At 45.6% G+C, this 22452-nt stretch overlaps 2 protein-coding genes across 4 annotated transcripts; one reads left to right on the top strand and one right to left on the bottom strand.

Annotated features, from left to right (window-relative positions):
- Window positions 1-798: 798 nt before the first annotated feature.
- Window positions 799-18637, top strand: AGBL5 (AGBL carboxypeptidase 5). Of its 3 annotated transcripts, XM_044663741.1 has the most exons (15): window positions 799-1026; window positions 1274-1445; window positions 1866-2029; window positions 2947-3124; window positions 3571-3749; window positions 4300-4756; window positions 5653-5822; window positions 6131-6266; window positions 6941-7143; window positions 7653-7852; window positions 14731-14838; window positions 15368-15541; window positions 16385-16497; window positions 16811-16857; window positions 17394-17522. In XM_044663741.1, exons 1-15 carry the CDS (start codon window positions 809-811, stop codon window positions 17440-17442), a joined length of 2568 nt encoding a protein of 855 aa, XP_044519676.1. In that variant the 5' UTR covers window positions 799-808; the 3' UTR covers window positions 17443-17522. The 3 variants fall into 3 exon arrangements, with proteins under 3 accessions (XP_044519676.1, XP_044519675.1, XP_044519677.1); XM_044663740.1 differs by lacking the exons at window positions 14731-14838; window positions 16811-16857 and adding an exon at window positions 17907-18637 and having other exon boundaries at window positions 17394-17527; XM_044663742.1 differs by lacking the exon at window positions 14731-14838.
- A 105-nt stretch (window positions 18638-18742) lies between these two features.
- Window positions 18743-19423, bottom strand: OST4 (oligosaccharyltransferase complex subunit 4, non-catalytic). Its single transcript, XM_044663743.1, has 3 exons — window positions 19317-19423; window positions 19056-19191; window positions 18743-18963 (listed from the first exon to the last, which is right to left on the bottom strand). Exon 2 carries the CDS (start codon window positions 19188-19190, stop codon window positions 19077-19079), a length of 114 nt encoding a protein of 37 aa, XP_044519678.1. The 5' UTR covers window position 19191; window positions 19317-19423; the 3' UTR covers window positions 18743-18963; window positions 19056-19076.
- Between the last annotated feature and the right edge of the window lie 3029 nt (window positions 19424-22452).

Below are 22452 nucleotides of genomic sequence, written 5' to 3'. Positions count from 1 at the left end.
CCCTCAACCACCGGACCCCTGGGGTGGGGGTAGGGTTGTGGGACCGGGGTAGCGGGGTGCAGCCCTAGCCGGGGCTCAAGCCCGATAGCCCTGCTGAAGTTGAGGTGTAGAGCTGCTCGGTGACCTGGACGACCCCTGCCCCGCTTCCTCGTGCCTGGAATAAGCCACCCGTGTTCTACCTTCTTTTCCACCATAGGTGGAAAGCAATGGGAAGCTGGGCCCGGGAGGAGGCTGCACAAGTGTCTCTCCAGGTTAAGCTGATCCACGCGGGGGAGAGGAGGGACTGGGGGGAGGGGCTCCGAGGTGAAACTTAGCTCCTCCTTCCAAGTGGCGCCGGCGGCTGGGGAGGAGGGGGGTCCTCCTCGGGAGTGCCTCCATACGTTGGGGTGTCCTTCCTAGAATTGAGGCCGATCTACTTACACAGTGAGACTTTGGGCGGGAAAGAGAAAGAGGGCTCAGAGTCTGGTGTTTTCGGCCCGTTTTAGTCCCGTGTACCCTTTCAGGGATGGAAGCCCCTGGGGTCTGGAGATTGGGCTAGCCAGTGCAGTAGCATAATGGAGTTAGGTCATAACCCTAAGCCCAGAGTTAATGGTGGTAACTTCTCCTTTTGCTGTTCTATCAAAGCTGCTCCCCAGTTTTCTTGAAGTACTGGAAAGCACCCTCAGAACCCCAGAGACTAATAAAGTCAGTTTTCACAGCTTGTCTTCTTCCCCTCTCCTTCCCCTCCTTCCTTCCTTCCCTATCCCCATCCCATCCCCTTAGCTCTCAGGGCCAGTCTGGGGCAGGAGGATGCTTACCCAGCCCCACCATGGAGCTGCGCTGTGGGGGACTGCTGTTCAGTTCCCGATTTGACTCAGGGAACTTGGCCCATGTGGAGAAGGTGGATTCTGTGGCTAGTGAAGGGGAGGGGGGCGGGAGTGGGGGATCAGCCCCCACCACCAGCGGAGTATCCTCTACCTCTGACTACGAATTCAACGTGTGGACACGGCCTGATTGTGCTGAAACAGAATATGAGAATGGGAACAGGTATGAAGCTGGGGTCAAGGGGAGGGAATATGCAGAAACCCAGAGCCATACTTCCTTTGGCCATACTCTCCTCCCTGTTTTCCCAGGGACCTACTTGACTCTCCTCACACTTTCACAGTACCAAACTTCTCATCCCCATTGAACAGACTTTTCCCATTCTTTCTACTAACCTGGCTTGCTCCAGTTCTCTTGCTATCTCATCCCACTCTCTTACAAACTTCTCTCTCTCCCTACTCTATCCTGCTAGGTCATGGTTCTACTTCAGTGTCCGGGGAGGAATTCCAGGGAAACTCATAAAGATCAACATCATGAACATGAACAAGCAAAGTAAACTCTACTCCCAGGGCATGGCACCCTTTGTGCGGACATTACCCACTCGACCCCGATGGGAACGGATCCGTGACAGGCCCACCTTTGAGGTATAGTTTCCACATAAAAGAAAGGACTATTGCTATAGAAAAAGCAAAAAGGGGGGGAGGGAGCAGAATAGGAGATGCCAGTATCCCTAGAGAAAAATCATTCTCTTGTCCTGTACAATGAACTAGGAAGAAAGGACTCTTAGGTTGACTGCTTTAAACCCAAGTTACATCTATATCCTTTAATATGTCTTTAATCCCAGTGCCTAGGGAGGCAAAGAAAGGGCTGGTAGCTAAGGCAAGTACCTGAATAGAGACAGGTGACATATTCTCAACTGTGAAGTTGAGAAACTGGTTACTGTTGCCATGATGGTGAAAACTAGACACTAATGCAGTGTTAAGAAAATAGCTGCCAGTATTGAGTTAAATATTTATGGGGGCAGTAGTTGGTTGTCCTTTCCTCTTCCTCCTCTGTCCCTTCAGATGACAGAGACACAGTTTGTGCTGTCCTTTGTGCACCGATTCGTGGAGGGTCGTGGGGCCACCACCTTCTTCGCCTTCTGCTACCCCTTCTCCTACAGTGACTGCCAGGATCTGCTGAACCAGCTAGACCAGCGCTTTCTGGAAAGCCATCCTTCGCTTACTAGGTGTGTTCTCAGATCTTTTCTCTCCACAAAGTATAGTAAGCAAAGCATGCCTTTGCTTCTCTAGTGATTTGTCCCAATAGCTCTGAATTGATACTTTTTCAATCATTTCTCTTAATAGTTGTGTACTACCATTGGCTTCCTTTGAGAAATGAGTATTAGTTGCCTTGATCTCATCATGCCATTCATACTTCATATTTTTTTGACTAGTTCAGACCTTCTACAGTCTGAGCCAAAAAGAAAGAGGATAAAATTTTTCTAAAGTTAGTCAAACAAGTATTTACTCATTGACTCCTTTGTGCTCAGAATATGCTTTAAGTATAGATCCAGAACCAATATGGGCTCTTATGCCCCCACAGAGCACAGCCTGAGAGAGAATCCCCATCTCTGAGAAGCCCCAAACCAAAGAAAAGGCCATCATTATAAGCTCTTTCCAGATTTTTGCCCCACTGATGGAGAGCTTTCTTTATGCCAGCATATGTGCCTTATTTCCTAGATTTTTGACCTGCATTCACTTTTCTATTACTTTCTGCTTCTGCTTCTGTTTTTTTTTTTTTTTTTTTTTTTTACCCTTGTACTTCGGTGTATTATCTCATAGGTGGAAGATTGGTAAGGGTGGGCAATGGGGGTCAAGTGACTTGCCCAGGGTCACACAGCTGGGAAGTGGCTGAGGCCAGGTTTGAACCTAGGACCTCCTGTCTCTAGGCCTGGCTCTCACTCCACTGAGCTACCCAGCTGCCCTCTGCTTCTGTTTTTTGATTAAATTTTTGCATTCAATTTCTAAATGACAAAGGTTTAAGGTTAAGGGACCAGGTAGTTTTTGTCTCCCTATCTCTACCCTAATTCTCTTCTGCAAATGTGGACTGTCCCTTCTTGAGACATTGGGAGATTCCCATGGCCTGATGACCTTATCCTTGCAGCCCCTTAGATTCCATCTATTACCACCGGGAACTTCTTTGCAACTCTCTGGATGGACTTCGTGTAGATCTGCTTACTGTGAGTTCCTGTCATGGGCTTCAAGATGAACGAGAACCCCGTCTGGAGCAGCTATTTCCTGATACCAGCACTCCCCGGCCATTTTGTTTCTCAGGCAAGAGGGTGAGTGGGGAGGAAAGAAAGGTAGGAAATTGGTTCTTCTCTGTCATTACAAGTGTCTCAGCTGAAGCCTTGACACTTATGAGGTGTTTGTGTATCTCTAATCAGTTTCTCCAGTCTTAGTCTAGAACAAGGGTCAGCAACCTTTTTGGCTGTGAGAGCCATAAACGCCACATTTTTTAAAATGTAATTTCATGAGAGCCGTACAGAGCTCACAGTGTGCGCTCCTGTAACAGCGCCTGAAAAAAAAATTGACTTTATGGCTCCTGCAGAAAGAGCCAGATCTGGCTCTAGAGCCATACGTTGCCGACCCCTGATCTAGGAGTTGAATGACAGCTCAGATTCCTTGCTATCTATTACAACCCCAGCTGGGACTTAGGCTGTGACCGTCCACTGATATACAGAACCAGAACTGACAGTCCTAATAATTGCTCTTCTCTTTATCTCAGATATTCTTCTTGAGTAGTAGGGTGCATCCTGGGGAGACACCATCTAGCTTTGTCTTCAATGGCTTTTTGGACTTTATCCTTCGACCTGATGATCCTCGTGCCCAGACCCTACGTCGTCTTTTTGTCTTTAAGCTGATTCCCATGTTGAACCCAGATGGTGTGGTACGAGGTCATTATCGGTAAGAGGAACACCCCCTACACCTCTCCTGATCATCAGTAGTCCCTTTGATAAATGTTATGGTGGTGTGATTAGGTACAATTTGCTCTGTCCTGCCTTCACAACTCTCCTACATCCTAAAGAGGGAATGCCCCATCCAGCCTGAGAAAGAATACATTTTCCTGGAGCTTTGGGGAGAACTAGGAAGGAAAAAAGATGTAGGGTCACCTGGCTGTGGAGAACTATTCCCAGACTCCTATGTTATATTGATTTAACCATGTACACTCTTCCAAAACACCTGGTACAATGTCAAGCCTACAGAGAAAGTTCAAGAACAATGAAGCTGATAACACTGGTTGCTGTAGAAAGTCTGATTTTGTTCACTGGTTGTCTGGAGCTCTGGGGTGAGGTGTCCTCAATCTTCCCTTTCTTTGGCTTTTCTACTTTAGGCTTAGCTTTTCAGACTATAGGATAATCAGTTCCCTGCTTACAATTATCTTATGCCACTCATGCCAGTCTGTTTTCCCACTTCAGCTTTCCAGAATCCCACTTTACCTCTTGTTTCCACACAGGACAGACTCACGAGGAGTGAACCTGAACCGTCAGTATCTAAAGCCAGATGCAATCCTGCACCCAGCTATCTATGGGGCTAAGGCAGTGCTGCTCTACCACCATGTGCACTCACGTCTGAATTCCCACACTCCCTCTGACCACCAGACAAATCCCCAACCCTCAGCCCCATCTGCTCCTGTTTCTGAACCTGAAAAAAACGACAATCTCCAAAATGAGACTCACATTGGACTCTCAGCTGATGAGGACAATCCGGAGTCCTGGACCCAAGCTGAGCCAGCCGGCCAAGACCCCAATAGCTTGTGGTTTTTGGAATCAGAAACTAGTGAGATGGAGCCAGCCCCTGAAACCATTCCCCCCAAGGAGAGCGGTGTGGCCTACTATGTAGACTTACATGGACATGCCTCTAAAAGGGGCTGTTTCATGTATGGAAATAGCTTCAGTGATGAGAGTGCACAGGTAGGGGGCCTTGAAACTATCTTAGAAATGTTGTATGCCTTAGAAATTAAGGGAGTACAGTATATGAGAACATAAGGAAGGTTAGCTACAAGCTTGTGGCTAGGAGGAAAATTAGCTCTCAGAGGGCACTGGCAATAAATCTGCAAATCTGAGATTATAGAGTACTTTTAAAATCAGCGTTTTGGTGCTAAGGACCAGGCTTGTCAAAACTGTAACAAAAAAATTGGGCCTTCTTTTTTTAAACTTTCACCTTCCATCTTAGACTCGATACTGTGTATTGATTCTGAGGAAAAAGAGTAGTAAGAGTTAGGTAATGAGGATCAAGAGCCTTGCCCAGGGTTACACTGCCAGGAAGTGTCTGAGGCCAGATTTGAATGCATGGTCTCCCATCTCCAGGCCTGGCTTTGTATCCACTATCCATATCGAGCTGCCCCCTAAAATACTGAAGTGGTTTGCCATTTCCTTCTCTAGCTTATTTTCCAGGTAAGGAAACTGAGGCAAATGGGGTTAAATGATTTTTCCAGGGTCACATAGCTAGGATCTAAGGCTTGATTTGAACTTCCTGATTCCAGGCCCAGCACTCTGTCCACTATGCCATCTACCTGTCCTTTATTAGGCCTTTTCTAATGGAAGCCAAAAGGAAAAGATTAGGGTAGGTGGATGATAGGGAAAAGGGCTGAAAGAAATTGTGTTGACTTAACCATACATACCTTCCTTAAACCGCTAGTACAATACCATGGACACAGTGAAAAATTCAAGAATTTTTAACTTGATACTACTGATAATTGTAGCATCTGTAGTTTATTGAATGGAGTGACTTGGCCCTTGCCTTCTCTAGCCTTTATTTCTTTCTCTTTACCACTGTACCTTCTGAGTTTGCTCTTCATCCCAAATAGGTGGAAAATATGCTGTACCCAAAGCTTATCTCCCTGAATTCAGCACATTTTGATTTCCAAGGCTGCAATTTCTCGGAGAAGAACATGTATGCACGGGATCGTCGAGATGGCCAGTCTAAAGAAGGCAGTGGACGAGTTGCCATCTACAAAGCCTCAGGGATCATCCACAGGTTGGGGTGGACACTGGCAAAATAGGGCTTCAGCCTCTGGATAGTTTCCCCAATGAGAACCCACACCCAGCCTTGAGAGGGGAATGGGGTTGTGAAAGCCCAATCTTTCTCAGAAGAAAAGCCTTTTGTCTGTGGGCCTGTCTTCCATTGCTTAGCTTGCAGGGTACCAGGAATGGTTGCCACCTCATTGGGAAGTAGCCCTCAATCTTTTCCCTTGACCACTTTAGAATGTTTGAACTATATGTTTCTGTGTTCCTGATATTCACATCTTTCCAGAGTAGTGATAAAAAAAGGTCTCTGTGTCTTAGCTACACACTTGAATGCAACTACAACACTGGACGCTCGGTAAACAGCATTCCTGCTGCCTGCCACGACAATGGGCGTGCCAGCCCCCCTCCCCCACCTGCCTTCAGATCCAGATATACTGTGGAGCTGTTTGAGCAGGTAATGAGCCACAGGGGCAAGTGCATAGGCATCAGGCAGGGTGGCCTCAAACCATAGGTAGCCTCCAATAGATCCACCTGACTGTCTTCTGGAGAGGGCAGTGCCACTAAGGCTCTGGTTACATCTTTCCAAAGAATGGGGAGTTGTATACTTCTGTACTGGCAGTAGGGCTCCAGTTGAATATCCCTTCCAGCTTTGGGAGTACACCTCTGTCCAACATTTTTTGGGCTCAGGTCTTTCCCCTTCTATTGCCTTTGTTGGACCTTCCTTTTCATCATACAAGAGTATGCATGTCTTTCCTGGCCCCAAAGGATGCTCCACAGAAGAGGAAAAGAGCTTAATTTCCTCCTATAATCTTCAGACCATTCTGCTTTAAACATTGAAGGTCATTAATCCCACAGCAGAGAGTGCTGCTATCTGACTTACCTCGAGATAGCAATTCATAAAAACAGTAGTATGAAAAAGAAAAAATGAAAGACAAAGATTCTCAGCTTGGATAGGAGATCAGATGAGACAGTGACTGTCCCCATAGTATATGCTACAACCAGTGTTCTCTCAGACACGGCATAAGTTTGAGATCCAAATCAGGAACTTTTCGGGTATCACTTTCTTCTCTACGAAGCAGGGGATGGTGCTCCTAAATACTGAGTTGTGTACTTGAACTCCCTTGGCAGGTAGGGCGGGCTGTAGCCATTGCAGCCTTGGACATGGCAGAATGCAATCCCTGGCCACGAATTGTCCTGTCAGAGCACAGCTGCCTCAACAACTTGCGAGCCTGGATGCTGAGACATGTTCGTAACAGCAGAGGTCTAGGTAGTGGCCTCAACATGGGCATCAACAAAAGGAGAGGCTCTCGAACTCCACCAAAAGGGCCTAAGTAAGGACAACAGATGGGGTGGGAGGAAAGAGGAAGTTACCTAATTTTGAGATAAAACATGAGGTCTTGGCTATCTCAAGGAATGTACAAAGTACTGGGGACACATTTAATTTTATAACTAATGTGTGCCATTGGCTGCTTCTAGGAGGGGGAATAGGTGTTATGAATTCAAATTCTCAAGGTGTTTTTGTTGAGAATCCTTAATCTGGGGAAACAATAGGTCATGCAGAGGGAATAAGAAAGAAACTTCCTGGAAAGGTAGAGCTATCAATTTACTATTCTACTGGCTAGGAGCATTTGTCACAGGGAGGCTACTTATAAATTCCCTAGTGGCATGACCCAGATTGGAAGTACATGAGATGGGCTCAGAGGCTAATCAAGGGTAGATTGCTTTTTCTTCTCCCTTGGTATTACCCTTAACCTAAGGGTATTTCCTTTCCATTGATTCTTCATTGGGGAAGACTTGGAATTTACCCATTACAGATTTCACCTATTCTGTTTCCTTACAGTGGTTTGCCTATATCATGCTCTGAAAATACCCTGAGCCGGACCCGAAGCTTCAGCACTGGCACCAGTGGTAGCAGCCAACAAAACTCTCCACAGATCAAAACTTCACCCAGCTTTACCTTTCATAACAGGCCCACAGGGCTACCAGGCCTGGGTCCTGGCACCCAGAAAGGCAGCCATCGGGTGCTAGGCCCTGTTAGAGGTAAGCCAATAAGGAAGTCCCTGGAGCAAATGTTCCATTCTTTTTGGTGTTGTTGGGGGGAGAATTAGCCCTGATGACTCATTCTTTGGGCTTGAACCAAGGGGTAAACCAATAAAAACCAGATTACAGCAGAATCTGTAGCTTCACCTGAGACCTTGGTTTTTCTTACAGCATGGGGGCCACACACTGGGACCTATGGCTATGAGTAGGGGTCCTACGCACCTTCTACCAAAAGTCCAAGGAACTGTTGGCTTCAACATATTCTGAGTCAGACAAGACCTTTAACAAAAGGGAATGCTAGTTAATAGATTAGTATTGAGGCATGTAATCTCTAAATCAAGGGTTATAGAGCACTGTTGAAAGTAGGCACTCTCTCCAAGTTGTAGCATAGCAAGATGAGATAATGGCTCTATCTCAAGGTCCCTGAGAACTGGAGTTACTTCTGGCTCTAGAGCCTAGGCAGAAGCATAAGTCCTCCAGAATTGAAGGGGCTGACCTCAAGTAACATCTATTCCAGTCTTGCAAGCCAGATTCTTGCTTTCCCTTCCGTGGCTATCCTCAGTGCCGAGAGATGTTGCCCAATATGGCAGGTCCAGGAAAATAATGGCACTCAGAGAGGATAGGCTTTTGGAAAGAAGAAAAAGAAGTTCAGTGGAAGCCAGTCCTGGCTCTACTACTTGCTACCAGGGAAACTTTGGACAAGTAGCTTAACCAGTCTATGCTCATTTCCTCCTCTGTAAAATGAGGTTGACCCTTATAACCTCTAAGGTGTCTTATCCCTCTCAATATATAATTTTATGATCTGAAAGTAATCTGAAGCAAGGAACAGGGAAATAATTATACCTCTAGAAAAAGGTTAGAGTAAGGGTTCTTAATGTTTGTGTCACAGACCCCTTTCACAGGATACACCCCTTATCAGAATGTTTTTAAATGCATAAATTAAAATGGGGCTTTCAAAGGAAACCAAGTGTATTGAAATTGTTATGAAAAAAATTTTAAGTTCTCAGGCCCCCAAGTAAACCCTTGAACTAGACTATTCATCAGTGTCATATGTGGCTTTTGGATTTACAGCTGATCCACAATGTGAAGGTTTCTGGGCTAGTGCTACTCTGAGCTCAGCTGAGGAAAGCTTTCTTTGCTTCTGAGATGAACACTTCCCTAGGGACTTCTTGGCTCTCATTTCTCCCATGCCAGAGATATGTCCAGGGTAATGGGAAGAGTTCCCACTACAGAGAATCTGATCTTGGTTCTAGTCCCAGCTCTGCCACTTAACTAGTTGTGTGGCCTCGGGAAAGTAAATTTTCTGACCTTCAATTTTTATCGTAACATCTTATTCTTCTGAAGAGTTCATGCATGAAATTAATACCTCTAGAATCTAGCCCCATTGCTCTACCCACCCCACTAGGAACCATAAGCTTATGTCAAGGGTCAATTGACCTGGCTTACAGTATCATAAAACACTGTTCTGCAGAGAGTGGCTACAGCCTGGGAGGAAGTAACCACGGAGCTGTCCTGGGCAAAGGAGAATTCACAAGGTAGCTATATATTCAGAACAAAAATGCAATCAGAGCTAAGGGAAGGAGCCTTCAGGGAAAGGACAGGCAGACCAACTTCTTCCACCTGTTATTGATAGGAGGATTAAAGAAGTACTGTCCCCTATCATGCTAAATTCATCCCCTGACCGTTTGGTTGGTCCCTGTCTATAAGTGAGTTTGCTGGGAGGCTCCTAATGTAATAGATAAAGACGTGGATTTGGATTCAGGAGAGACCTGGACTCAAATATCCTGACTCTTCAGAGCTCTGGGATCCTAAGCAAGTCATTTAATCTCTATGGACTTTAATTTCTATAAAATGAAGATGATGTATATTGTGAGGAAAATGCTTTTGTAAAACTTAGGCTATTTTACAGTAAAAGCTGGATAACTTAACAGAGGCCTCCTACTTCATCTCCTATCTAGGAGGACTAATAGAACCCTGATGCAGAGTCTTAATGAATTTAGCTTCTACTAAGCTAAGTAAGCTGGGGCAGGGAGGGAGGGTGTGGCAGGGGCTTTACTCTGAAAAAAACCCTGTGATCCTTAATTCAGCTGGCAGCCAAATTCAGATGAAGGGCTCTTCCGAAGTGGTGGGTAGAAGGAGCATGAGGGAGAAGCACTTAAGTCATCACTGTTTCTGTTGTGACTTCAGATTTTAGAATAGTTTTGTTCCCTCAGGACAAATTCTTTTTCATTGTCCTAAAACATCATTCTACAACTTTGGGGAACAAAGCTCTTCAAAACAGACCTTGGAGCCCTTGCCCTCAACTACTTGTTGCTAGGGTCAGAGAACTCTGGAAGTCCAGGCTTCCCTTTCTATTTTCCCACTGATGACAGAGTAGGTTTATGGCTTTTATCATAGGCCAATTTAAGATGAGAGGAGCTAGGAATTGTGGTGTCAACAGAATACTGAAGGTAGCCTATAAGTCTTTTTAGGTTTTAGCTGGAAATACTACCTTTAAGCTCTCCACAGTTTGCTGCAGCCTAGGGATCAAGCAGTATGAGCTGGTCAATCAGTAAGCACCTGGTATATGCTAAGCACTACAGAGACAAATGAGAGAGCTTACATTTTACCAGGACAGGGTTCATGCATGAAATTAATGTAGTCAGAGAGATAAAATACACTATTATTTTAAGTAATCTCAGGAGTAATAAAAATTGGGGTAATCAGTGACTGCTTCTTGCAAGAGGTGGCTCAGGAACTGGGGGGTCTAAGAGCCAGAGGTTAAAGAAGGAAAGCTGCTAGATAAGAGGCATGCCCCATTGGGACAGGCATGGCACAGATGTCATGGCACAGCAGGCCAGTTTAGACCAGAAAGTGGGTAATAGTAGCATATGATTCTGGAAACAGAAGGTTGGAGCCAGATAATGGATTCAGTACTAAGTAGAGTTCATATTTTATCCCAATGGCAACAGGAAATCAGTGGAACTCCTTTGGTAGGGAAGTGAAATAGACAAACCTTTGCTAAAAGATTTGAATCCAACTGTTTCCTGCCTCCAGGGCTCTTTCTTCTCTACCACCTGGCCTTGCCCCATTGGGACTCTTTATTTATAGAATAAAAGTCAATCTGAGGCTGATCAAAAGACCAGGGAATAGATTTTCTATTAGGGACAAACAGCTCAAACTCTCCCAGCAATTTTAAGGCCTTAGGCGGGATTCTTGGATTCTACACTCAAATGCCATTGCCATATCCTAGTTCTTTCATCTTCATCTTGATTTTAGAGAAACTCTGATCCAATCCTCCTGCTGTCCTCATTGTTTAAGTCGTTTCTTACTAGCTTTAATGATACAACTGCTCGGCGGAGAGGCCTCTTTCACCTTTATGTCCATTTTTTAGGAAAATTCATTCCTTTCAACTAACACTTGTATGTGAAAGATCAGATCATCTTCAAACCATCTCACTCTCTCCAGTTCTATATTCTTTCTAGCAACTGAACAAGTCCACTTAAATGAACATCCCAGTGATGTCCCCACTACAACCTTAAAAGACACATCAGAGAGTTGCCAGGATCCTGGCCTAATAGCATTTCTAAACCAATGGCAGTGGACCAATATTTTTAGGCTGTGGCCTCAAGAGCCCACACTTGAAAGATCACAGATTTAGATCTAGAGGAATCTTAGGGGTTATCCAGTGGAGACCTATTTCAATTTACAAATGAGGAAACTAAGGCCCAAAAAAGTTAAATGATATAATCTATGGCAAAACCAGAATTTGAACAGATCCCACCTTCAAATCTAGTGCCTTTCCTCAATACTACACTGCTCATTCAGTTCCCAAAGCTAAGAACATGATTGACTAGTCATTAGAAGGTTTGGGGGCCTTCTAACCATCATATGTACAATTAGATAGGATCTGGAACTCCTGCCACTAGGTGCTCTGAACTCTTGGCTTCACACTTAAAACTTTTATCATCTATATCTCCTACTAAATTCAGAGGGCTTGGCATCCAGCCTTCTCTTCTCACAGCCCTTAAAGTCAATTTATCCTCCAAACGCTTTTGAGGATATGAACAATTAATTCAGCACAGCTGAGGTCTTTTGGGTACCTGCTGCCCAAGTATAATAAGAGAAACTGAGACACAGCATCTCTAATCCTCTGATATAGGCAATATCTATTGCATTCACTGTCCTAAACTTTGAGCATCTTGGACAAAACTTAAGCTGCCCAGGTTGTGGCAGATATGCCTTGCCCCACTAAATTTTCCTTTTTTGACATGGTAACTAGACTGATTTATGTGTAAATGGAATTAGCTCATTCCTTTTATATCCATTTTATTTCTTACAGTTGAGGAATGCTACAGACAGAATTATCTGGACTTCACAAAACATTTGACAGTATCATGCTATTCTTATTTGCAAATCTGATATATTATCTATATTACTGGTTAAAATGCAAATAGCATGCTGTATCCCAAGAAACTCCACTAAAGGTCTCCCTCCAAGAATGGCTACTCTTCAAATCCAGTCATTCAACCATTTAAGATACCTAACTGTAGTATTATCCAACAGTATTTTTGATGAAATCATGCTGACTTAATGATCACAATTTCCTTTTCTAGATCTTCACAAACCATCCTTTTAATGTTCTAGAATATGATTAGGAAAAGAAGTAACATTCACTGACTTCTTGTTTATAGTCCATTCTCTTTCTTTTTTGAAAAAACTAGACCATATGCCCTTCACCAAACCTGAGGCACCTATCTTGGTTTCCACAGTCTTTCAAAAATTACCAAGGGAAGCTCAGCAATAACATCATCTGGGATGTAGCACATGAAAGCTGTTGAGTTGAACTCGGCACAGCTGAGATGCTCTCAGTACCTGCTTATATTGGTTTTCCAATCCCTTCTAATTATTTTTGTATTTCCAACACAAGGATTCTTGGCAGAAGGAAAAATACAAAATTGAATATCATATATTCTGCTGGCTATCATACATTATTATCCCATTTACCATAGACTGGTCCTAGCTGCTTCCCCCACCTTAATTTTTTTTTTTTCAGTTTTGTTGCCTCAGCTTACTTTTTTTTTTTTAAACCCTTACCTTCTGTCTTGGAGTCAATACTGTGCATTGGCTCCAAGGCAGAAGAGTGGTAAAGGCTAGGTAATGGGGGTTAAGTGACTTGCCCAGGGTCACATAGCTAGGAAGTGTCTGAAGTCAGATTTGAACCCAAGACCTCCCATCTCTGGGCCTGACTCTCAATCCACTGAGCCACCCAGCTGCCCACCACCTCAGCTCATTCTGAACTTGAAGGCTCCTAATGTTGCTGTTACAGGATAATGTCACCCAGTATGCATCCTTATATCCAACTTCTACGTAGAGCTTTTTTGTAATATGACCTAAGTGGGCCATCAAATTCCCTGTGCATCTCAAAAAGTCTCTACATAACTCCTTTCTTCCCAATAGTTTATTTTTGCATCTTTAGGATTTTATTCTTCAGGGTAGCCCTCCTGGGGCTGACTTACTTTGATAAATCTTAAGCTATGGGATTCTACCTAACCTTTTTCTAAACCCTTTGAAATCTGTTCTTCAAAAATTGAATATACAGACTAGCCTGGCTTTCCCCTCCTTTATTAATTTTAAGATAGCAGAGATGCTTCCCCCAAGATTGCCTCTGTTTTCTACTTCAGCCACCGGTTCTTTGTTATTGGTCAGTATCATGTCAAAACACAGCAGTGACCCATGTTGCTTTCTCAGTCTTCTGAAGGATAAAGCTAGCATTTAGGTAAGCCAAGAGTCTGTTAACTTTTGTTTTTGGTGAAGAACCCAGCAGATCTCTATGTAATTGAAGTCCCTTGTCATTACTTTTATCTTGCCTGCATTCCAGTCATGATCTATTTTCTAGGTCATCTACATGTGCCTTCTAGCTAGGCTGGGGGTTCTTAACTAGGGATCTGTGAATCTTTTAAAAAGTTATTTTTGGGGCAGCTAGATGGCTCAGTGGATAGAAAGCCAGGCCTGGAAAGGATGACTCCAGAAGTTCAAATCTGGCCTCACACATTTCCTAGCTGTGTGACCCTGGACAAGTCATTTAACAACCAAATTGCCTAGCCTTTACCATTCTTCTGCCTTAGAGCCAATACTTAATATCAATTCTAAGGCAGAAGGTAAGGGTTCTAAATATATGTTTTTTGAAAGCTGTGTTTAAGTATAATTGGTTTCCTTTATAATCCTATGTATTTTATTTTATGCATTTAAAAGCATTATTCTGAGAAATAACAAAATGCCAAAGGAGTGTATGATACAAAAAAGATTAAGAACACTTGAGCTAAGTGATCCATGAGATAACTCCAGAACGGCATCACTTCTATTTCTTTCTTGCTACATTTTTAATACATTCACTCTTTGAAGCTTAGGAGCAAATATCCTGTAAATATACAATGCAGAAAGGAGCTCCACAGTGGCAGCAGCCTCCACTCCCCTCAGCTATTGCCAAAAAGGGCAACAGTCCTTGCCACCCCCAAAACAGAAGAGACAACAATCTAGAAAAACCAGTTAGCACAGGTCATTACAGCAATGTGGCTTCCAACTTGGCCAGCTATAGTTGCTGGGTATAACTGGCCTTTCTGAGAAAGTACCCTCTTGAAAACAAAATCAGAACCACTCATAATCAAGGTCAAGAAATGCCTTCAAGCAGTACTCTCCTCCCTCCATTCTAGAAGCCCAAAAAAGTACACAAGAGCCCAGTATTGGACATTAAGTCAGAAAGATAAGGTTGAAAGAGAACAGATGGAATCTTGCTTTTCTGAGGTCTAGCTAAAAGTCCTGCCGTGCCCATACTCTGTCCTATCCCCCTCTTCTTTATTGAGGAAACTAGTCCCGAATACCCTCCTTGTGTGTGACAGATACAGGGAGCTCGACAGAGGAAAGAGAGGACTGCAACACAGCAGGGAAACAAAGACAACAGAGTCATGGGCAGAGCTGGGCTGCTCCAGACTGGAAAGTCCGAGCAGGTAAAAGAAACAGGCACTGGGTTAGCTAACGCCTTATAAGCTGGATGGGAGGTAATATTCGGTCTGATATACATAATCAGAAAAGACTGAAACTCAGTGGCAGGATATAGGGGAGTCCTCAATGGTATTTTGGGATAAAAGATAGCTTGTAATATGAAAAAAAATTATCAATAGTAATATTTAATAATCTGTTACTGGGTCACTGAATAGACTTTAAGATGTAGTTGGTAACAGTCAAGGCCATAGTCTTCCCCAAGGAAAAGACCCAGATGGAAAACACAAATCCTGGTTCACTTCCTAGCATCATAATAGTTTTCTTAACTAGAGAAAATAGTTTATTTCCCCTTGCTTTTGCATCTCTAATGTTTGTTAGAGATTCTCTCCATCTGAGGGTTACTCCAGGAAAAAAGTACACTGTTATTTATGCACAAAGCCCAGACTCCAGTAAATTATCTTGTGAGATGAGCAAGATGGGCAGAGCAACTCCCTACTGACTCCTCCTTTATCCTCTTCTGTCATCTCCACTCAGAATCCCGAGGACAGGACAGGAGACGAAGGCAGCAACCACTGACCCATCAGCAACCACTTACCCATCACCCTACCACAGGCAGCTTGGACTCACCCCCAACCCCTTCTAGTGCCGGCCCAGCCCCTTCAAGAAACATGGGCACCTGCTTACTGCCTACCTCACTTGGTATAGCAGGTCTGTACCTAATGCCATTGACTTTCTGCTCTCGCCGACTTCCCCCTATTCCTCCAATCAACAGCTACAAGTCAGTCCCATCAACAAGGCCTTAGACAAGAATCTCACCTCTGCTGCCATCTAGTCTGGCTTCCTTATCAATACCACATGGCTCTGGTCCATCCCTTCTTACAGCCTCAGTTGTACCCCTGCTCACAAGCCTGGATTATTCTGATGTCCCACATAAAACATTTATCTCTTCTGGAAGAAATTGAGAATTTTATGACTTAAAAAGATTTTGAATTATGCCTACTCAACTTAATCCCTTCAAAAGAGATTTTTTTTCCTACTTGTCCAATGATATCCACTTGTAGTTCCTAATCCCCAAATCGGTGTCATGGTAGGACACTAGAAATGAGACAAGGGCAGCCTTTTGCAGGTACTTTCTCATATCTACTTAAACTTAACTGGAACAAATATTTTCCTTCTTTGTGAGTTAATAAGCAAGGCTCATCTGTGTGAACAGAGCACCTTCTAGGAAGCTATTACCATTTCCATGATTATAATACTTATTCTTAAGGGGCTACCAGCACATACCCACTCCAATCTCAGATTCTGACTTTATCTTTTAAGGTCTGACTTATCTAATGACTAGAGGTCCTGGAAGACCTACTTGGCACATAAGATTGAGCATCTTCTCTATAACCAGAATTTTGTAGCTAAGTTCTGACCAAAGCCACATTAGGAAGGACTCTATGCCAACCCCAAGACATTAATTCATCATCCTTCAAATGCTGTGATTTGTAGTCCTTAAACCTCTTTGCTGTGGTCTCATTCCAGTTATAATTTTCTGTTAATCCCTAGGGAGTAGCTGTTCACTCCTCTCTGCAGGGGATAAACCAGAGACTGTCATGGTTATCGGGAAGGGGCTGCTGGGGAGTGGGTCTCGAACCCCCTGCATCAGGGCTCGACTGCAGGTAACACTTTGTAGCCTCTCCCCGTTCCCAGAACAGTTACCCTAACAGCCCAGATCCAGTGGACAAGACATACTTCATTCTGGTAGTGGGAGGGAGAATGTCCAACACTGATCTATTGCCACAGTAGGGAACTTATCTGGGAAATGAGAAAACCATAGCAATCTGCTTTTCCCTAACAATTAGCAACAATCCCTCAACCCATAATTCCAGTTTCCATAGCTTCATTCTTTTCTGCCAGTTATACCCCAGCCTCAGCTTCCTAGCTTTGGCTTCTCTTGTCCTTGCCTTCAGCCTCTCCTCTCTTTCTGCCCAGAACTGCCCGAGGAGAGTTTCCGCCAGGAGGGGTCCCGGATTCCCCAGGTAACACCTCTGGCTGCTGCTCCAAGGAGCAGCCATGCCACCAACCCCAGGGTTCAGACCAGGCCCCCAGGCTAGTGTTGAACCCTTTGGGTTGGCAAAAGGGGGTATAGGCAACACCCAATTGGGCAACTGAGGATAAACTCCTCTGGCAGGGGCTAAGGAGCAGAGGATCTCTGGAGGGAGGTTTGCATATAGCTACCATTTCCCCATGTAGAGCTTTCTCTGCTCATCTAGCCCCTCGCCACAGAGGAGGGGCCACAGAGACTCAAAACTGTGGAGCACCTGGACCCTTTTGCTATCCCTACCCTGGGTAAGACCCTGGAAGGCATAATCCAGCCTGAATAAAGTCCTTCTTTGCCCCAGGCCCTTATTACCTGTCCAGCTAGGGACAGTCCCCAGGAGTACTAAGTCCTAGTTCCTTTGTGTTAACCCCCTACTGTACCACACTCCCTCCATGGAGATGCCAGAATCAAGTCCAGGAAGTGAGAAGCTCAGGGGAAGAGTCTAGCCCTCAGCGCCATCCCCTATCCATACAGGCTAGGCCCGGGTTGGGCCGGGGCTCATCGCCGCCTGGCAGAGGGATGAGAGGCTCTTCGGGCCCCACATTCCCCATCCCCCGGACCAGGGACAGCACTGAGCCAGAGCCAGAATCCTGCTCTGCTGCACCAGGGTAAGCACAAGGGCCCTAATTCTTCCATAGGAATCTTGATTTCTGTGACCCTGAATTATGTCCTATAATTCTCACCTTCATTCTTGTCCTTCACCACTTTATCTCCTTTCTAAGGATTTTCCCCAACTTCCTTTATCACTCTACAGTCCAAATACACAATCCCACTGAAAAATTCAGCTTCCTAGACTTTCCTACCAAGGCATTACCGCCATCCTCACTAAGAAAACTTTTAGCTGAGATTCCCTTTCTCCATTGGAGAAAGACCCTAAAACCCAGGTGGCTGCCTATCACTGGACACTTATACAAAGAACAGATCCTCCTAGGCTGAGTATTGAAGGAGCAGAGTTTATTACCCTGACCTTCCTCTTTTCTTTTACAGGCTGTACCCGGTTGGGCCCCCAAGGCCCCACTCTGCCCCTGCCTCCTCATTTCTGTCCTGTCCCATCATTTGCCCCCAGCCCCCAACTTGTTATAGTGGGGGGGCACTGGGACAGCCTGATAGTTGTTCTATTATCAAGCCCCCCCTAATCACTCAGTCTCCCAGAGTATGATATTGCCCAACTCCATGGCAGGACATCCTCCCATGGTTTTCGGGCACAAGAAATGCCCTAATCAGTTGCTTCTCCCCCTGTAACAACCATGGCTCCCTTAAAGAGCCAGCCTCATTGTCCCGGGCCCACTTTGGAGCAGGACAAAGAAGCAGGGACCTCATAGCCCCATCCCTCCCTCCACAGCACAGGAATTTGGGACCATATATATATATTTTTTATATTGATGGGTTGGAAAAGAAATCAGCCCCTACACTGAGCCCTATTCAGTGGCAGATTTTGCCTCTGGCTTGTTTCATAGGATAGGGAAGACTTTGAGGAAATAAAAGTTGTTTGGAAAAAAAACCTCAAGAAATGTTTGATATTTTGAAAGGTGGACAGGATTGAATGTAGTGTTAAAACTCCCTCCCACACACCAACTAGCTTCAGACTTTATCAGGGGACCCTGGAAAAGAGGAAAGAATGTTGCTGCCTCCCCTTTCTGGTGGGAGGTCAGAGGGACGTCTCAGATTCTCCCTCACCCAATTCCTCGAAAGCCTTTTTCTTCGTGGCCAACCCGGAGGACCCACACGGGGCGATCTGCAGCTCCTTACCCACTGTGCATAGAAACTATTCCAGCTCTTCCCCACTCCCAACTCCCAGTAAGCAATCTCTGCCTCTTAACAAATGCCAGTTTAGCCTCAAAAGAGGAGGGGGATGTTTAATAGAGGCCCAAACCCCTCAGCCTTGGAGTAAATGCTTCCCATCCTCTTCTTGGCTTTTGGTCCTGGTAGCAGGCGCCTCCGCGTCCCTCGAGGGCCCTTCCTGGGCTCAGGCTTGTGACATCCTCGGCTCTGAGCGGGCAGGAGAGACGAGCACGAAAACGCTCCCTCTAGAGTACAGAGCCATCTGGGAGACACAAGGAGAGGGCGCAGGTGAAGCCCGGGCTGGCCCGAGCGGCCTTTCTCCGCCGCCAGCTCCAGAGGGCAGGAGGGCATTACCTGCAGCGGGGCCGCGGCGACTCACTCCTGCTTCTTGGGGTTATTGACCGCCACGTAGTGATAAAGGACCACGAGCAGGAAGAGCGACACGCCCAGCATGTTGGCGAAGATGGCCAGCTGCACGTCTGTGATCATCCTAGGGACAGAGCAGAGCCGGCGGGCCGAGCTCAACCACCGCCAGCAGACGGGCCCGCCGGGCAGCCCGCGCCTCCGCCCCGCCGCCCCGCACAGTGAACCCGCCGCCGCCCCTGCCTCGCTCACTTGTTTCTCCGCGTTCCCACAGTGCCTGCAGAAAGGCAGCAGCTTTGCGGCGCCAGACCGGAACTACGAGAAATCCGCGTAACCCAAAGGAAACGTGGCCGGCCGCGCGCGGCGAGCGAAGGAAACGGCCTCTCTAGTCCCTCTCCCCGCCGCCTCGTATGCTCCCAAGAGTTCGGCTGGGCGAGCCAGGCGCACACCGCTTCATCTAGGCATGTGCGCGTGCGCTAGCTCTCTTGAGCTGCCCCGCACCCCACCCCAACCCGTAAACTGCCACCTGCAGAGGGAGCCAGTGCTTGGTCTTCCTGGGTCATGTAGGCTGGCTGGGCGTAAGGAGTAGCTAGGCTCCCACCCACCCACGCCCCTTCCCCCCAGGCAGAGTCTAACCAGCCCCAACCCCACCCGCCAATCCCCGCACTCGTATCCCTCCAGCCCTGCCTCCTACTCAAGCGTACTGCCCCAGAGCCGGCCTCCTGCACAAGAAACGCCTCTACCCCTGCTTTCTACTAAAGGATAATTCCCCACAGCCGGACCCCTTAGCTCTCCGCCAAACCCAGCCTCCGGCACACGCACCCCCGCAGAGCTGGCCTCCTGCACCGCCCCCTTCCCCAGACCAGTTTCGTGCACAAACACACATACACACACCGTAGCCCCGCCTCTTGCACATGCACCCTCCCCCAGAGCCCAGACTCTTGCACATACACCACCCCAGGGCCCAGCTTCCTACTCAAGTACACAACCCTAGAGCCTGGCCTTCTGCCCACATCCCTTCTCCGAACCCAGGCGCCTTCAGATGCACACACAACCCCTCCAGCGCCCAACCTTCCACACACTGGAGACCCTGCCTGAATTCTGACTCCCATTCTAATTATGTCATGTCAACATGGAATGTAGAAACCCCAAAACTTGTAGCATAGACTCTAAGGTAAATGATAATCTCATTTAGGTAGAGCTAAGCAAATGCTAAATTTCCTTTTATCTTGGAAGTTTTCCCCATTGAATCAAGCCTGTTCCCAAGAAGACCTACATTTGGGCAGGGACCATCCTTTTAGTATCCATTGTAAGTAGCCCCTTCCCTTACACTCCAGCCTCTAGCTATGATTCCTTTCCCAAGCTTAGATGGTATCCTGTCCCTATAGTTTGAACACTCCCATTTTATCGATGGTAATGTCAGTCATCTTTCCCTGCCCCTGGATCCCCTAAATGATATATAGGTCCCCCAAATTCTTTTGTTCCTTGGAGTCATCTCCTCCAGTGTCACTTTTAGGAATAATGTCCCCAGAGTCCCAGGGTGTCGACCATCTAGCCTGGTGTCACTCCCAGGGATAATGTCCCCAGAGTCCCAGGCTGTAGACCCTGCAAAAGTTTTGGTGCCGGGCTCTGAGTAAAGGGACAAATATTGGACTTATCCCTTTACTGATTAAAGATTTGGTTTTCCTAACTACTTTGGTAGTTCTGTGTAATTTCCAAATTAACAGTCATAAAACATTTATTTAGCCCCTTACTGAGGTCCAGGCACAGGGTCAAGCTCTTGCAATGCCAAAAAAGGGAGACAGTCCTTGCCCTCAAGGAGCCTACATTCTTCTGAGGAGAACAAGTATAGTAGGCCCTTGTTTTACACAATTGAACATATGCAAATTCAAGTATATAGGCTTGGCAGTTAAAAAAAAAAGGCAGAAAAAATAAGATGGGATTCTTACTCTTCGGGGTGGCAAAAAATTGGAAAATGAGGGGATATCCTTCAGTTGGGGAATGGCTGAACAAATTATATCTTGGTGATGGAATACTATTGTGCTAAAAGGAATAATGAACTGGAGGAATTCCATGTGAACTGGAATGACCTCCAGGAACTGATGCAGAGTAAAAGGGCAGAACCAGGAGAATCTTAAACACAGAGACAGATACACTGTGGCACAATCGAATGTAATGAACTTCTCTACTAGCAGCAATGCAATGATCTAGGACAATTCTGAGGGACTTATGAGAAAGAACGCTGTCCACATCCAGAGAAAGAACTGTGGGAGTAGAAACACAGAAGAAAAACAACTGCTTGAACACATGGGTTGATGGGCAGATGACTGGGGATGTAGACTCTAATAGATCACCCTATTGCAAATATCAACAATATGGAAATATGTCTTGATCAATGCTACATGTAAAACCCAGTGGAATTGCATGTCTGTGGTGATGGTGGTTGGAGGTGAAAGAAAGAACATGAACCATGGAACCATGGAAAAATATTCTAAATTAATTAAATTTTAAAAAAAGATGGAAGCCTTAGTGTGACTCATTGGCATGGGACATTGTACCCCCAAATTATAGAAGTATTTCAGGCAAACTATAAGCAGAAAAATTCCTTTGCTCCCTTGCATCCTTGTGATTACTAACCTTAAACATCTGATAAGACCCTGAGAGGATTCATCCTTTAGGTTTGAGATGGACATAGAGATACACCTCCAGGCTATGCCTTAATACCATTGAGTTGTATCTCAGACATCCATCTGTCTCCTAAACTATGAGGGTCACCCCTTATGTCTTCAGGCAGACAGACCCTGGTCAGATGACCAAATTCCCACCCACTGTGCCAGAATGCATACTCATGTCTTCAGTGTTGTATAGAGTATAAAAACTCCAGAATTGATGACCTCTAGGGGACAGCTTTCCATCTATGCTGTCCTCCCAAGAAACAACTTTCTATCTAGGAGGCAGTTTTCCACCTATGCTGTCCTCCCAGCCAGATTCAACATTACCTTCTAAATCAGTGATTCCCAAAGTGGGTGCTACCGCCCCCTGGTGGGTGCTGCATCGATCCCAGAGATTCGGTGATGGCCACAGGTACATTTGGGGGCAGTGAATAACTGTAAGGGGATAGTGATAGTATATAAGTAAGCTAAGTAATATTTTTTCTGAAAAGGGGGCAGTAGGCCAAAAAAGTTTGAGAACCACTGTTCTAAATTAATAAATTTTTTTTTATTTTTAAGCTGTTTCATCCTTGCAAAAGGTAGCCTTCCCAAACCCCAGGGGTTCACCTTAAGCCCCCCCCCACAACATCATTACATTGTTTTTCATCAAACATTAACTCTCACAAATAACCTTTCTTCAGGGTTCTCCATCGGAAGTTGCATCCAAGTCAGGCAGT

This window comes from Gracilinanus agilis, chromosome 2, assembly GCF_016433145.1.
Source record: "Gracilinanus agilis isolate LMUSP501 chromosome 2, AgileGrace, whole genome shotgun sequence".
Taxonomy (NCBI): Eukaryota; Metazoa; Chordata; class Mammalia; order Didelphimorphia; family Didelphidae; genus Gracilinanus; species Gracilinanus agilis.
Note: the sequence above shows the minus strand (reverse complement) of the source record. Positions and strands in the feature narration are given on the sequence as shown.

Coding starts and splice junctions, on each gene's coding strand:
- AGBL5 (XM_044663740.1), top strand. CDS start 809: ATGGAGCTGCGCTGTGGGGGACTGCTGTTCAGTTCCCGATTTGACTCA. Junction 1,446..1,865: donor GTGACAGGCCCACCTTTGAG/GTATAGTTTCCA, acceptor CTGTCCCTTCAG/ATGACAGAGACACAGTTTGT. Junction 16,498..17,393: donor GCATCAGGGCTCGACTGCAG/GTAACACTTTGT, acceptor CTATCCATACAG/GCTAGGCCCGGGTTGGGCCG.
- OST4 (XM_044663743.1), bottom strand. CDS start 19,190: ATGATCACAGACGTGCAGCTGGCCATCTTCGCCAACATGCTGGGCGTG.